Genomic DNA, 16384 nt, shown 5'->3' with positions numbered 1-16384 from the left:
TGGTCCATGTTGGTTCTCTTGAGCTACGCTCCCCCCATCGCTTAACGCTGTGCTCCCTTTTCCATCTCCGTCAATTTATGTCCTATCATCCAATAAAACATAGCGGCTGGCTACAATACGATTCACTCACCTCCCCCCCGAAGTTGGCTGGCACCTGCAAGTCACTTGATATTGGTTTCTGCTCAACAGTAGAGGTAGGGTGAAGGGCACTTCGACGCCAAGGGCTTGTCTTTTCACTCATTGACCGCCCACCAAACTCCCGTCATCCACTTGGCTTTATTATCAAAAGATCTCCTCGCAGCACCTAACAAATTCAGTCGCACGCTTGTAGCCTCTCTTGCCTTGACGGTCCCTCTGGGAACTTCAGTCTTGGTGGTCATCAATTCAGCCTACTTGACCGTTCTCTTCATCCACAGCGGTTTCCTAGCTGTAACACGAGGTCACTATGAGGGGACTGACCAAGCAGGGTGTTAAGACCGCGACTGCCGCGCCGCGCATGAAGAGAAATGCCATGCCGGCAACAAGAAAGCTGGCAGTTAGAGCCGCCAAGGTCAACAATGCTCCCAGGCAGTGAGTTACTCCCCCTGCATCACAACCCCAAAACATACCAACCTGTCCAGCGGGCTGTGGGCCTCTACATAGAGCGGTGAACTAACAGTTCTCACTCCATCACAGGAAAGAAATTGTCATGTCAATTGACCTTGGCAGTTCCGGTGTGCGCTCGTGTATTTGGAACCCAGATGTGGTTGAGGGTCAAGACCCCGTCATTTTGATTCTCAACAGAGAGAACGGCGGTGATGGTTACACCTTCTCGGCAAGCGGGGCTGTCATGGACAACGACACTGCCGACGAGGATATCTACATCAACAACCTCGAACCTGAAAGCCGTCTGGGCGTGCCCTTGAAATACGGGCTGTACATTCTTTCGAACGCTCCGGAAGCCCTCACCAACGAATATCACCTCATGGAGGATCTTATTCAGGAAGACCGTCGCAACAGGGAAGAGTTCAGAAGACAGCTGCGCCTGGGTCTGGTGCAAATGTTCACCAAGCTCAAGGGCAAGGTGGAGCAAGTCATTGAAGGGAAGCGGAAACCCTGGAAAGTTGGAAGGTTGTGTATAACAATCCCGTCACAATGGACGTTGGACTTTGAGGATCAATACCGCAGCGTTCTCGCGGAGGTCTTTGAATGGGACATTGCCCAGGCTGGGGAGCGAGTGACCTTCGTTTTCGAACCTGAAGGTCTCGCCGCTTATCTTTTGCACAGCAAAGAGTACAAGGACGACGCCATCGCCCAAAGCGGCCCGAACGAGCATCGAATTGTTTTGTGTTTGGACTTTGGTGGCCACAGTATGGTAAGCAGACTTTGAACCTGTTGCTGGTTCGAAAGTGAATCACAACTCGGACAACCCACTCACCCCTACCGAGTGACCTTGACTAATTTCTTCTTGGGTAGAATGGCTGCCAGTACTGGATCAACGCAAAGCGAGATGGCACCTTAAGCTTCTTCGCGATGGCACCAGCATTTGGTAGGGTTAATCCTTCCCTGTTGACTCTGCATTTGATCATAAATCGTTCTGACAGCGTTATTGAATTACCCAGGACATGCTGGCGGCGGCGAGCAGTTGGCTGATAGTGTCCTCCGCGCTTGTGAAGCAGACTGGAACACCGGAAATGATGTGGCTCTGACACCTAAGGCCAAGGCGCAGATTATGGAACGGATCAAGAGGCGCAGGGCTCATTGGGGCCCTCGTTCAACAACTGCCCTTGATGAGGAGATTTTTGAGTTCAATGATTCTCAAGAAATCGGTGCTGGTGCCATTACACTTACGAAGAGTGTTATCAATAACTGCTGGCGTAGGGCACATGATCTCCTCCTCAGGCTTGTTCAGCGAAAGCTCCGTGGACTGAAAGCCGAATACAACCGGGAAAGAGGTCGTGGCACTACAGTCACGCCTTTGGTAGTTGTGGCTGGCGGGAGCCTTACCAACGCAGTTCTCTTGGAGAGAGTTCGAAAGCTAATTGACGCCAGCGACTTGGGTCCAGGCTTAGTTGTAAACAAGGAAGGCGTCGCTCATGAGTAATTCTTTTGGAACCTTTCAAACGTTGTTGACCTTGCTGACCACATCAATACTTCAAGTGCCGTCCGTAACGCCATCGGGGCTATCTACGCGTTCCAGAAGGCCCTGACGGTGCGGCAATTCCTCGACCAGGGCGCAGGAATTGCACTGCAAATCAAGCAGGCAGGGGCGACAGAGTGGACAAGCCACGCAAGCCCGGTGTACTATTGCGTAAGTTACCTTTTGTCACTGTTCTACTAAACGCATAACTAGCATGAAACTGACCAATTATGCCTTGATAGCACAAGGAAGACGGAGCAGAGGTTCACCCGCCTTGCGAGGTTTCGCTTTTCTCAGGAGATCGCGTGCAGTTGATATGCGACCCCTTCTACGGCCAGGATAACGTGGGCGCTGATCAGCCGATCACGGACATGTTCTACACAAGAACATACGACTTCCTTCGAGACATGCCCAAGGCCCCTTTTCGCGGGTCCAATACCTGCAACGTGCGCTTCGAAGGAGATGACAATGAGGTGGTGATGAAAGTTTTTACGCATCACTGTCCATGACCTGTATTCCTTTGAAGTTTGTGACAACCAATTCCCGGCTGGTAATAGGGATTATGGAGCCTCAAGCTCTCCAGACCACCAACCAAGTGGCACAGAGGTAGGTACGCCTTCGACCATACCTCCCGCGATTCAACATGTAGGCAAGGCCGGCATGTCTCCTGCCTTCATAGATGACTTGAAGACTGGTCGGAGAGTGACTTCCGTGTATTGTAATGACGCCTGCCTCACGGTACTCTTAGGGTATAACGCAGCGGGTTTTCGTGGCAGGCAATCTCGAACCTGTTGCTGTCACTTGATTCTCCACGAACACTTGGACCCTTCACTCCAGTGGAAACCAACCTATACAAGTAAACCTTTTGTACCTTTTCCATTCACTTGTACCGTCACCTCCGGCTGTCGAGGTTCAGATGCCAAGTACCCCGCCAAATTGCCCCCCAGCTGTTCTTCACTACCAGGTGTTTTGATTGCTATTGATTTGAGCCGCCACCTTTGTGCTTGCCGCATTATCTTCTCCCCTTCTCAATCTGCACCGCTCGCCGCGAATCAACATCTCCACCTAGACACGCCGCCTTGACCCAGGACTTTGAGCCTTCTTTCACCGGGACGACACCGAGCCTTCCACAATGAATAGTGTCAAAATGGATAACCCAGATTCCAGACCCGAGTCACAGGAAAACCAGTTGCGGCCGTTAGTTTACCCGTCTCCAGCGAACACATGGCGAACCCGACCATTGCTAACTTGGGAACAATATCCCAAAACATAGGAGACAACTTGTCGGTATCGATTTGGGATGTTCCGGGAGCCGCATAATGGTTGTTTGTCCTCTTATGCGCCCATACGATGATCCCCTAAACCTCTTGGTCAGAGCTATTTATCCTATCCGAAGACTCAACGATACTCCTTGGGCTTGGCAAGACTTTCCAGCTCACGGCTATCCCTACGACGATGATGCCCCGGCGTATGACCAGAATACTAGATGGCGCCAATTTGAGCCCGTACCGCTCAAGTACGCGTTTTACCTGCTCGCTAAAGAGCTTGATGAGGCCGCCCCACGACATCCGATGGCGCAAGAGCTTGCGATATATGACTCCCCGGAGTTTCGAAGCAAGCTCTACTCCGGTCTAGTGGCTTTGATCAGGAGCATGCGCACACGCAAAGATGCCTATCTAACCGAGCGCTTGGGACGGTTATTTCACTACAACCGAGCGATGGACCATCTATGTGTCACTATACCGGCACCTTGGAACTCTTCGTTCCAACAAGTTTACCTCAACGTGCTCGCCGAAGCGTTTGAAATCCCTCGCGAGACGGTCCATGAACGCGTTACGTTTGTCACCGAATCGGACGCCTGGGCTCATCATTTTCTTGGCCCTCTACACGGAGGAGATGGTTATCGCAATGATGCGACGAGTGAAGAGGTTGTCCTCGTTCTATGTTTTGGTGGTCACATGATGGTATTTACAACTCTTAGCTGGCTTCTGTCATTTTAGCTAAAGATTGCTTTACAGAACGGCTCGGTCTTTTGGCTTGGTCCCACCAACTGGCCCAGGAATGGACCAGGAGAAAACGGCAGCAACCGATTTTTCCGCCTCGGAGACTCATTCGGTAAGGCTTTAGCACGTGTATCTTGTTTTCTGTTTCCGAATTGCGCTGATCTTTTGTTTCATACAGGAGCCCCTGGTGGTGAAGAGCTACTGGTGCATTATCTCGTCGAATACGTGGATGATGTGTTTGTTGAAGCCATCACCAGTTCTTAGCATTCTCTTGGCATTAGTGGATACGATCTATATATGGCTACCCTGTATATAAGTCGGATTTCATCCTCCTTCTTCTTTTTTCTTTCTTTCTTTAATCAATTAAGACTTTCACTACCATCTCGTTGCTCACCGTAATCGCTTCCTTGTAGTATGGTTCAACAGGTTATGAGCCTGGATACGCTATTCGATCCGCTACAATAGTTAAGTCAATAGTCCCTACCTACCCTACCCTTTCTCCTATTTATTACTTTCCTTGAAGAAAGGAAATGCTATTGATTATACTCCAAAAGGATTATACTTTTTACTAAATATAATTGCTGCTGTTATTGTAACTATAGGGTCTATGCTTTTATAATATAGCGTTCGGACTACCGAATGCCCCGTACCCGAGTATGGATTCTGAAAATTAGAAATACTATTAATCCTCTAATTTTCTTAACCGTTTGGATCTATTATAAATTGTATTTATTACGTTGAGTTATAATATTATTAAAATCGTTCGATTTTTAATATATTACGAGACTTTATTTACCCTTGCGTTAATAAAATTGTAATAATAGCGAAAAAGGCTGTTTTTGCCTATTCTATAAATTTGTTAGGGTACAACAAATTCTGCTATTACTACTGCTTTACTAGTAACGGTATTTACTACTGCCCGCGGTGCAACTTTATAAATTTATATAAATAGGTTGGATATCTATATCTAAATTTATAAGTCGATGTAGCTACCCTATATAAAATCTTTAATAAAATTATTGTAAAGTATATTAGTATAATCTCCGGCCGCGTCCTACTAAACTGCCGACCGCTCGCTGATATTTTAACTACTACGATTTCCCTAACCTTTTCTAAGAAACTACTACCGTACTGTAAATTTTCTACGAATCCTTCTAAAATTTTATTTTTATTGCACTATTACTACTGTAATTTATTATATTTATATTTTTTAATTTTACTTAAAGTCTAGTACCGTTCTCGCTTTTAAGTTTTATAAAATTTTAGGGTTTTATTATTGCTATACCGCCTACTTCTATTTCCGCTCTTCTATTATTGTATTCTAATGTCTAGCATTACTAAACTTCTAAATTGTAATTATACTTAATAAAGACTTTAATAATATTATTACTATCCTTATCCTTATTAGAAGCGGAAATAATTATACAGCCTAGCGCGATACTATTGTTACTTATATTACGGCCTAATTTACATTCGATATTATAAACGATACTACCTCTCCCGTCTAGCGTACCGGTATCCCCGAGTAGAAATACTTAAATAAGGTCGAAGATTGGTAGTATAATTAGTGCTAGTAGTTTAATTTCTTAGTGAGTAAATTCGCCTTAACTATCTATAATAAGTTTCGAACCTACGATCCGTAAATTATTATCGAAATTCTTTAGTAGGTTTTTAATAACTATTGCCTAAAGGACTCTAAAGGTTTTATAAAGGCTATAACCCGTTTCTACGCTATTACCCTCGATAAATATAACAGCGTTACTAATTTTGTAAATTAATTATAGATTATTTAGTATCAGTTAGTTAAAATAGACGATTATTACCTTATACCTAATTTTATAGTAATTAATTATTTTATTTAGAGTTTAGGTCCTATATATACTACTTTTATTTCGAAATTCGGCTAAAAATATCTTTTCCTACCGGAGCGGGATGAAGCTAGCAAAATTATTAAAGTACTAATTATATTAGATAAGGCTAAGTGTACTACTGAGATTGAGGAATCTTTAATTAAACGTTAATAGAGCGAGTTTAAAGATAATATTAATAAGTTAGTATTCGATACGGCGGGCTTAAAGGCCCACCTTACTAAATACGTTGCTAAGGTTATTAAATTTGTTAATAATAAACGACTGCATAGTAATAATAGGGAGTGTTTTTTGGTACCCTGTTCGGTGTGTAAGATACTAAATTATAGTGATTTGCGTTGTTATATCTAATATTCCGAATAGTATAAGAATTTAAGTTAGAGTGCGGGCTTTTAAAAAAATAACGACCGCCCTCCTATATTAACCGTTGTACTTTTGGTTGCTACGTTCGATAATAAGGAGTTTAAAGTTGAATTCGAAGACCTTTGCCCTAATAAGCGCTCTCGCTCCGATTAGGAAGCCGGTAGCTTATAGTTTATTACTAACTTTTTAAAATTTATAAGCTATACAGTACTTAGTTCTAATACTAACCCGCCGCTTATTTTACCGTCCCTACACCTAACCCCGCCGGCGCTATTATTAATAACCTTACTATTATTAGCTCTTATTGCTTTAAACTTATAAATTGAATAATCTAATTTTATTAACGCCCTTTCGGCTACTATACTACTCCCCGTTGCAGTCCTACTATTTAATTCTAGGCTTGTAGAACGTATTGTTGCGTTGTCCACTTTAGAATTTCATCGCGAGTTTTTAGACAATTTTAAATATATAGTCGTTATTAATTTAGGTGCCGCTAATTACTTCTTCTATAATAAGGCCGGCTTTAAAAGTTTGCGCCCTTATATTGGCCTCCTTGTAATAGGAATAAGTAATATAGAAATTACCCCTAAAGTAATTAGTATATATTTACTACGTACCTTTATTTATAAAGGCGATTTATCCTTCATTTTACTAGAAGGAGCTTACTTTTCCCCTCGTATAGTTTATAACTTCCTTTCTGTATTATAATTTAATTGCCGTAGCTTTGTTATAGTATTCGGAAATAGCCTAGCTATAGGAATTTATAATTAAAGAATCCGCTTTAAAGGGTTTAATATAAATAGAATATATTTAATTTATTAACTAACTAATAATCTAATGCTTCGCTTTACTTTCGCTACTTACACTATTAAATGAAAAAGATTTAAGATATAGTATAACCGCTTTATTTATTTTAGTAAAGGAAATATCGTTTCCCTTTAAACGATGTTTATTAGTATCTACCCCGTCCTTGATATTTATTTTTGCGATAAGTACATATTGGGCTGTTTGAAATAGGTTCCTTATAAGGGAATTGTACGTAAAGGGAGTCAGCCCTTTGAATATATTTGTACGGATATTTTAGCCCCTTCCGCTTTGAAGGTTTATAGCGATAATAATATTGGGTTACTATTACTAATGATTTTACGTAGTACGTTTAGGCTTATGTAGTTAAAACCCGGGACGAATCTCTTTGTATAGTAGAATCATAGTACAATAAATTCAATAGGCCTGAATATCCTATTTACTATATTTATTTTAATTGTACTAGAAAGAATTCTAGTAAATATTTTCAATTATAGTATACGAACCGTTTTATTATATTAGTATACTTAGTAGTTAATTAGTACGAATAGAATAGTATATTAGAATATTTTAATAGGATTTTATAAGAGCGCTTTACTATTATTTTGGAAGATAGCGGTTTTAACCATCGCTTATAGTTAATCCTTCTACGTATAATTATTTATTTAAAGAACTATTATTCAAGTAAAATTATCGATAAAACGCTATTCGAAGTATAGACTGGCTATAAGCCTAATTTTTTATATTTAAAAATTTTTAGCGCCCCTTACTATTATAAACTGCCCGACGCGGATTTCTTAGGGAAATTAATTCTAGCGGCCGGCCGAGGTAAGCTGTTGGACTATAAGGGGTCGTCGAATTATATTATACTTACGGACGGTTATAAAGTAATTTCTACTAATAATATAATTATTAATAAAATATATATATATATTTCTCCCAACCCTACTACGTCGGTTTTTAATATATTTAATAATTTACCCTCCCTCTATTACGCGCCGGACTCTAATTTTAGTACTTTTTTTACGGATTTATACGCCTTTTCTAGTACTTTTAACCCTATATCCAACCCCGCGGAGGGCTACCCGAAGAATTCGGATATACGCTTTGTAAGCTTCTCTTTAATATCCTTATAATCATTATCTAAACTTTAACTATTGCTAGCCATTACGCTAATACCTACGCCGCTACTATTACCGCTATTATTATTGCTATTAATTCGTTTATTTTATAGTTCTAATTTAGGGGGAGTTCTACTAGTATAGCTAGGGGGAGATTCTAATATATTTATACTATTGTTATTTATTTTACAATTTACTAATTTTTCAATGTTATTAATACCTCCGGACGAATTGCCTTAGACTTCGTCCTTATTAACCGACCCCACTATACTAATATTTAATACTATTTATATTAGCGGAGGCCTAAATCTCTTTAATTTAAATTATTAGCACGTTATTACTAATTATTACTCCGAGCTACGACCCCCCGAATTTATAATTTCTAGTAAATAATAGTTATTATTAAAAGTTACTAATAAGCCTAATATTAATTTATTAGCTTTCGTTACCTTTGCTATACTACTAGTACTAGAACCCAAAAATCTTTAAGAAGTTATAAAACGATTAGATTAGAAGAAATAGTAGGTAATTATATAAGCTAAATACTATTCCCTTATTGAGAATTAGACTTGGATCTTTATTCCTTATAATATTAACCGCCGATTACTATTTAGGAAATAGGTATATAAGTTTAAGATTGGTCCTAATAGCAAAGTCCTTCGTTATAAGGCTCGCTAGGTAGTCTATAACTTTAAATAGCGTAAGGGGATTAATTATAATAAAACATTTGTTTTAATTATAAAGCCTATGAATTATAAATTTATATTCGCCCTCGCCGCCGCCCTCGATTTAGAATTAGAATAAATGGACGTCTAGACTACTTTCCTATACGGCCTAGTAGAGGAAGATATTTATATAGAATAACCTCCCAGTATTACTAGTAGTAATTTAATTCTAATATATAAGTTTAACCGCGCGCTTTATAGTTTAAAATAAAGCCCCCGTATTTGGTACAATACTTTAGCTGCATTTTTTAATAACTTTGGCTTTATACTACTATTAATTAATATTATTATTTTTAGTAAAGGAACTACCTATATTGCTGTTTACATTAATAATTTACTTATTATTGGACTATCCGTAAAAAATATTTAAACTCTAAAGAATATACTGAGTAAGCACTTTAAAATAACCGATATAGGGCTCTATTTATATTACCTAGGTATAGTTATAACCCGCGATAGGTTAAAACGTACGCTTTGGCTAAATTAGAAGGCTTATTTTAAGAAGGTGTTTAGTAAGTTCGGAATGTTAGATTGCAAGCCGGTATCTACCCCTATAGATAATAGTAAGATACCCGAATTGCTAGAGGGCTTCCAAACGTCCAACTCCGATAAATATTAGTATATAAGCGCTATCGGTTTATTTATATATACTATATTCAATACCTGGCCAAATATCGCTTTTATAGTATTTTTTTATCGCTGTTACCTTGCTAAACCAACCCAAACCTATATTATAATTATAAAATATATATTTAAGTATTTTAAGGGTACTCTTATCCTATACTTTATTTACTCCGGCCTATCCTTTATTCTTACTGGATTTATAGATATTAATTGGGGAGGGGATACCCCTACTAAGCGCTCTATAAGGGGTTATATATTTCAAATCGGTAGTGTAGTTGTTAGTTGGTAATTAAAATAATAGTAGATTATTACCCTATCCTCTTGCGAGGCAAAGGTTATAATTCAAACTTAAGCAGTAAAAGAGGCTATTTGGCTTAAACGGTTATTAACCGACCTCGCCTTCCTACTTATAAAAGCTATTATTATTCGCTATAATAATTAAAGTACTATAGTTCTTGCGAAGAACCCTTAATACTATTCTCGTACTAAATATATTAATATTAAGGAAATATAGTATAGGGAGATATAGACGATTAGAAGCGTAAATTTCTAATATATAGCTACTAAGGAGTAAATCGCTAATATTTTTATAAAGGTGCTTTCTTAAAGTATCTTTGAGCAATACCGGTAGGCGTTAGGGCTATTAGACCTACTAAAGATATAATAATACTTTCTTAGTACCCGGCCGTTCGACTACCCTACCCTACAATTGAATTTTCTATGTACGAGCAGCTATTACACTACTGAAGAGCCTTTTTTTTTCTTTTATTTTTCGTTATATTCTATATTAGGCGTTACTTTACCTATATCTCTTGCTCCCTTACCCTAAGGAGATATATACTTTAATAGTTTGAGTTGCGATTTTCCAAATCCTATGAAATTCCATACTATAGAAAATTTTAAAAATCGACTCACGACTATTTAACTACCTTCCTATCACCCTAGCGTACTGTATGTACGTTTATTTTAATTGCCTCAATAAAACGAATCGATTAGTAGTGGTCCTGTAGCTATACGACTACTACGGTAAAAGCTTTTATATTTTTTATACTTTTTTCTCTCTTATTTCTTATTTTCTCCGCCGCTGCCTACCCTTACAATGGTAATCCTTTTCCTACTGGGTTTTTACTAGTACTAGTCGTAAGAGGTTATTTATATCTAACTTCGTTCCCTTTTTTTTCTTCTTCTCTCTCTCTTAGGGCAATCTATATTTGGATCAAGGGGGAGTATTGAAGCCATCACCAATTCTTAGCATTCTCTTGGCATTAGTGGATACGCTCCACACATGGCTACCCTATATATAAGTCGGATTTTATCCTCCTTCTTCTTTTTTCTTTCTTTCTTTAGTTAATCAAGACTTTCACCACCATCTCGTTGCTCACCGTGATCGCTTCCTTGCAGTATGGTTTAATAGTGTTCTCCACTCAAACTGGAAGAGCGTTATTCCCAGCAAAGAAAGCTGACGTTCATGATCGTTGCAAGAGCTTCGCACGAGACCTGGGCCCTCACTTAAACAATCCCAGTAGGGAGCGTGCCTTCACGCTCATAGTCAATACCACCAAAGGTGGCAGCGTACGCTTGGAGATTTCCAACGCGGCATGCAATTACTTCTGGGAATGCGCGAACCGTCATCCGCTCAAAGTTGCAGCCGAACAGTTCGCGCTTCTCAGGAGAATCATGCGACACCGCAAGGTTGCCGGAAGTGTGATGGTTTCAGGAGGAGGATTGGAGTATGAGCTTTACAATTTTCCTCTATTACTTCGCCTGCAACAACTCGTCAAAGACGCTGGTCTCCCACGGCCTCATTTCGAGCGGGACATCCACAATCATGAACAATCGTCAGCCACTAGGGGTGCAATTGCAACGGTGGAGTACGCTCTAACTGCCAGACAATTCCTCACTCAGGGTGTCGGAATCGGCGTGCAAAGAAAGCTGCCCAATGCAACTGAGTGGGAGGATCAGGCTCCGCTGGTTCTTTACTATGTAAGTGACTACCAAAAGAAGCCAGCTGTCACAATGATTCGCAAAAACAGCCCGAACGCTAACAAATTCTCTTCGCGATGCTTAAAGGACCTTGTAGCCAAAGACTACCAGCAATATACGTACACCAATGCCGCACCTCAAGTCGAGGGTACGCAATTCCGGTTAATCTGCGACCCGCTGTATCACGTTCTTCCGCTAGAATCCAGAGTTGGGAATTAGTACAGTACTAATTAGTAGTACTAGAGTACTAGACTTTAGTACTAGTACTAGTACCACCTCAGTACTAGACTAGACTAGTACTAGTACTAGACTAGTACTAGTACTAGACTAGTACTAGACTCTAGTATACTAAAAATACTAATTTCTGAAAATTGATATTTTGGAAATGTTTGAACTGTGTGTGTATTATATAAAAATAAACAAGTAAGAAAATAGTATCTTTATTTAGTAAGGATTTTTCTTCATTTAGCTATAGAATTTTGATTTTAGATTATTCAAAAAGATAAAATAATTAATTAAAGAAGAATGGAAATAATTTTCTAATAATAAATATACAATCTATAAATTTCATTATTATATACTATAATTGAAATATGTATTAAATCTTCTATTTTAAATATTACTAAAATACTAATTAGTACTACTCTAGTATTAAAAGTACTAGAGTAGTACTAGAGTAGTGTAACAAACGGCAGTCTAATCTGCCTAAATAAAATAGCTAAAGGTATAAAGACTATTAGTACTGTTCGGTGAAGCCAAAAGGTTTACAATAAGTATATGTACGTAATACTAGTTTCGGTAATAATAATCTATTAATTATTAGCGAACTATTTAATAATTTGAATTCTCTAGCCGTCCCTTTATACTTCTAAACTATATTTAGCTTCTTAGTTACTAAGTATCTACTTACAATAATATCCTTACTTACCGTAAGCACCTACTTACCTGTAAGCGCTTACTTACTATAAGCGCCTATTTATTAGTAAGTACTTATATATAGTAAGCCCGTATATAGTGAGTTTACGCTTACTTATACGCCCTTCCTAGCTACTAAGAGTTATACTAATCGTCCCTAGTAAGATTACTGGATCCTAAGGATTTAGGCGACCCTTATATCGTTTAAGTTCGTAGTACAATACCCTTCTTTTTTAGCTAACGTCTTCGACGGTTTGTTAATCCTCCGACGTTTTTACCCCCTTTTCTTATTTTTAGTACAATTCCTTTTATTATTCTATCCTTAGTAAATTCCTCTCTTATATATTTATTATTATATCTAACCGCATTTCTAAGAGTTCGTTGTCCGGATAGCGTTGGAATTTACTAATTTATATTAAATCCTTTAATTCTATAATTATACTTTACTAACGTTATTCTAATTATAAATTTATTTATAAGAAGCTTTCTGGATATTCGAAGTATAGTAAATATATTTATAGCGCCCGCCTTTATAAAGAGGTTAATTATAATTTAAAATATAAATTACTTATTACTATTTAATTAGTTCCTTTATTAATATTATAATAGTGTAAATACTTGTAGAAAATAAGAAATTGAAGTAGGAGTAGGAAGTATTTCTAAGGACGATATAAAATAGTATTCTTCGCTTAGTAAAAGTAAAGTGCTAGTAAGAAGAATTAACGGTTAAAATTAGTAATATATCCCGGATTATTATAACCGAATTGGAAGTATAGGAGGAAGAGGATAGGGCTATTAGGTAAGAGTTTAAACCTCTACCCGAAGAGTATTTTACGGGTACGCTTACTTCTAGCGATTTTATGCCCGTAGATTAGGTTTTATTAAATATATCGGCCTTCCCTACTTTTTAATTGGGTAATCCTTTTACTCCGGCTGATTAGAGTTCTTCTAATAGAATTCTTTTAATTTCTTAGGGCAATTCAAATTCTTAATAGGTTCCTACGTATTATTTTTAGAATTAAACCTATCCTATTTAATAAGGTATTCCAATTCTCCTTCTTTTACTCTTAAATTTAAAATTTGTTCTATATTTTATTCTTCTTTCTCATTTTTAATATTAGTTCGTATATTAATTCGTATATTTTTAAATATTAGTTCTAATAGTATAATGTAGAATAAATATAATCTTAGTTTTATAGTATTAAGAATATTTAATTAGTATATTATATTAGAAATTTTCTTTTTAATTTTAAATAGTTCTATCCGTCGGTCGTTAAGCTTCTTATTTAGCCTCTTTACCCTAAGATTCTTAATAAATAAAAGGATTTTATCCCCTTCCTTAAAGCGAAGTTCCTTAAACCTTTTTTAATTAAAATACCAGCTTATCTTTTATTTAACGAATTCTAATTCCTCCTTAAATTTTTTATATAGTATATATAGTTTTCCAGCCTTAATTAAAGCCCTAGGAACGTTTATATCTAGTCTTTCCAAAAATTCTAATTTATACCCGTAATTTATAAAGAAAGGTAAAACTTTAATAATTTCTATAGGGGAGGTATTATATACTAAATATACTACGGGTAATAATTCTACCCAATTATTCTATTTAAAATTGATATAATTGTTTAAATATTACTCTACAATCTAATTAATCCTTTCTATTTATTTATCTATCTATAAATAATATATTATTAATATTTTACTCTTAGTACCGAATTTAATTATTAATATTTATTAGAACTTAGACGCGAACTTAATATCCCTATCTGTAATCTATTCCTTCGGCTAATTGTATACTAAAATAATATTGTAATAGATTATATTTATAAATTATTCTATTAACTACGTTTCTTTATAGGGTAAAAAATAATTTTATTTAATTAGCCTATTTACTACTATTAGGATATTATTATAAATAATTCCTATTGTAGTATCTGTAAACGGTAGTAATTTAGTAATAAAGTCTATAGTTACTGAATTCTATAGCCTTTCTACAACTTCTAGGGGTTCGAAGAATCTATATAACTTATATTTTACAACCCTAATTTTACTATAATATTTATAGGCCTATAATATTCGAGCTACTTCGGTTTTTATTCTTAGAAAATCGTAGTACTACTATATCCGTACTATAATTTTAGTAATACCTATATATTTTCCTATTTTGGACGTATATATCCTTATAATAAGCGCTTTATACTATTCGGGCTAAATATAGGCCTTATTATAATACTCTAATTTATTATTCTAAAGGATAATTCTATTTTCTTAACTATCTTCTTATTTTTACTATTCCTCTAGGGTATTAATAGTAGTATAGTAATTAGGGTCCTACAATTTAACCCTATAGACAGCGTAGTATTCTACCTATTTTTATAGAAAGTATACGGATAATCCGTCCAATTATTCCTAAAATAAGGGTATAGAGGCTTTTATAATATTTTTTATATAGTTTGCCTGTTGGTTTAATACGTTGGCGTAGGCGTTTTCTATTTACTTTTTATAATTGATTTTGAAATTGAATTTTATTAAGAATTTAGCTTATTATATTTAGCGGCCGTTAAGTACCTTAATAGTCGTAAAATACCGAAGATTATTATAGTCAGTATAAATTTATACTTTATATATAATACTATTAAAGTATAGCCTCTATTTTTAAAATACTTTAATAATAGCGAAAAGTTCCTTATTATAAATAGGGTAATTACAATAAAGTCCTTTTAACTTCTTTAAAAAGAAAATTATAGGATATAATTTCCTATACTTATTATATTATTCTAATTATTTTCTAATAGTATAATCCAATATATCAGTTTCGATTTTAAAGGGTTTACTTAAATTAGGAAATTTTAGTACGGGATTTATAATAATTGTATTATAAATAGCCCTAAAAGTTTCCTCTTCCGTTTTTCCTTATATAAAAGCGGCTTCTTTCTTAATAAATTTGTATAATAATTTAGCAATCTTCCTATAGTCCTATATAAATATACGGTAAAAGTTAATAAACCCTAAGAATCCGTAGACTTTAGTTACGTTCCTAAGTATCGGCTAGTTCCGTACGGCTTTTACTTTATTTAGTTCTATCCTAACTTTATTTTTTAAAATTAGATATCTAAGAAATATAATTTCCTTTATATAGAATTTACTCTTCTCTATATTAACGGAAAATTTGTATTTATATAGCGTATTTAGTACTTTTTTTATATATTCCTTATATTTTGCGAGGGTTTTAGAATAAATAAGGATATTATTTAGATAGTAGATAGTAAATTTATTAAAGTATAGGCGAATTGTATAATTAATAATAAATTAGAATATTATAGGTATATTAATTAATCCAAAGGGTATAATAAGGTATTTATAATATTTATAGAGTATACGAAATACTATTTTCTATTCGTTTCCTTCTTTAATTCGGATATAAGTATAAGTAATAGATAAATTAAAGTGCGTAAAGTATTATACTCCTTCTAATTAATTTCAAATATATAAAACTAGTAGTAGGGGATAATTATTTCTTATAATCTCTTAATTTAATTGTTTATAATCTATATAAAGGCGTAATTTTCCGTCCTTCTTCGGTACGAAGAGGATAGGGTACTCTATTAGTAATATAAATTCCCGAATATATTTTCGTTTTAAATTTTCATTTAAATACTTCCTAAATTCTATATTTTACTTCTTATTAATATAAGATACTTTAAAAAACTTAAATTTAATTCCTTCCTTAAACTTAATTTTATAATCCTATAGTTCTTATAATAGTAGTCCTTTAAGGTATTTACTAATAAAAAGCTAAATATTTTTAATATTTTATTAAAATTACTATTTTCAGCTTTTCCGCTTATTAATTTTAGTT

General features: G+C 35.8%; 2 protein-coding genes across 2 annotated transcripts in view; both read left to right on the top strand.

Moving 5' to 3' along the window:
- Positions 1 to 445: 445 nt before the first annotated feature.
- Positions 446 to 2628, top strand: NEUTE1DRAFT_135811 (uncharacterized protein; the record flags this gene model as incomplete). Its single annotated transcript, XM_009850736.1, has 6 exons — positions 446 to 570; positions 676 to 1354; positions 1456 to 1528; positions 1602 to 2079; positions 2140 to 2290; positions 2362 to 2628. The coding sequence occupies 6 exons, from the start codon at positions 446 to 448 to the stop codon at positions 2626 to 2628; spliced, it is 1773 nt and encodes a 590-aa protein (XP_009849038.1).
- A 756-nt stretch (positions 2629 to 3384) lies between these two features.
- Positions 3385 to 16384, top strand: part of NEUTE1DRAFT_40119 (uncharacterized protein) — a gene marked incomplete at both ends in the record, with an annotated part of 19056 nt that continues 6056 nt past the window's right edge. The window contains 5 exons of the mRNA XM_009850534.1: positions 3385 to 4083; positions 4138 to 4234; positions 4301 to 4356; positions 11029 to 11610; positions 11698 to 11817. Coding sequence (XP_009848836.1) covers positions 3385 to 4083; positions 4138 to 4234; positions 4301 to 4356; positions 11029 to 11610; positions 11698 to 11817 — 1554 coding nt within the window. The remainder of the gene's footprint in view (positions 4084 to 4137; positions 4235 to 4300; positions 4357 to 11028; positions 11611 to 11697; positions 11818 to 16384) is intronic.

The sequence above is a fragment of the Neurospora tetrasperma genome (genome assembly GCF_000213175.1).
Source record: "Neurospora tetrasperma FGSC 2508 unplaced genomic scaffold NEUTE1scaffold_2, whole genome shotgun sequence".
Lineage (NCBI taxonomy): Eukaryota > Fungi > Ascomycota > Sordariomycetes > Sordariales > Sordariaceae > Neurospora > Neurospora tetrasperma.
This window is presented reverse-complemented; position numbering and strand designations above follow the sequence as displayed.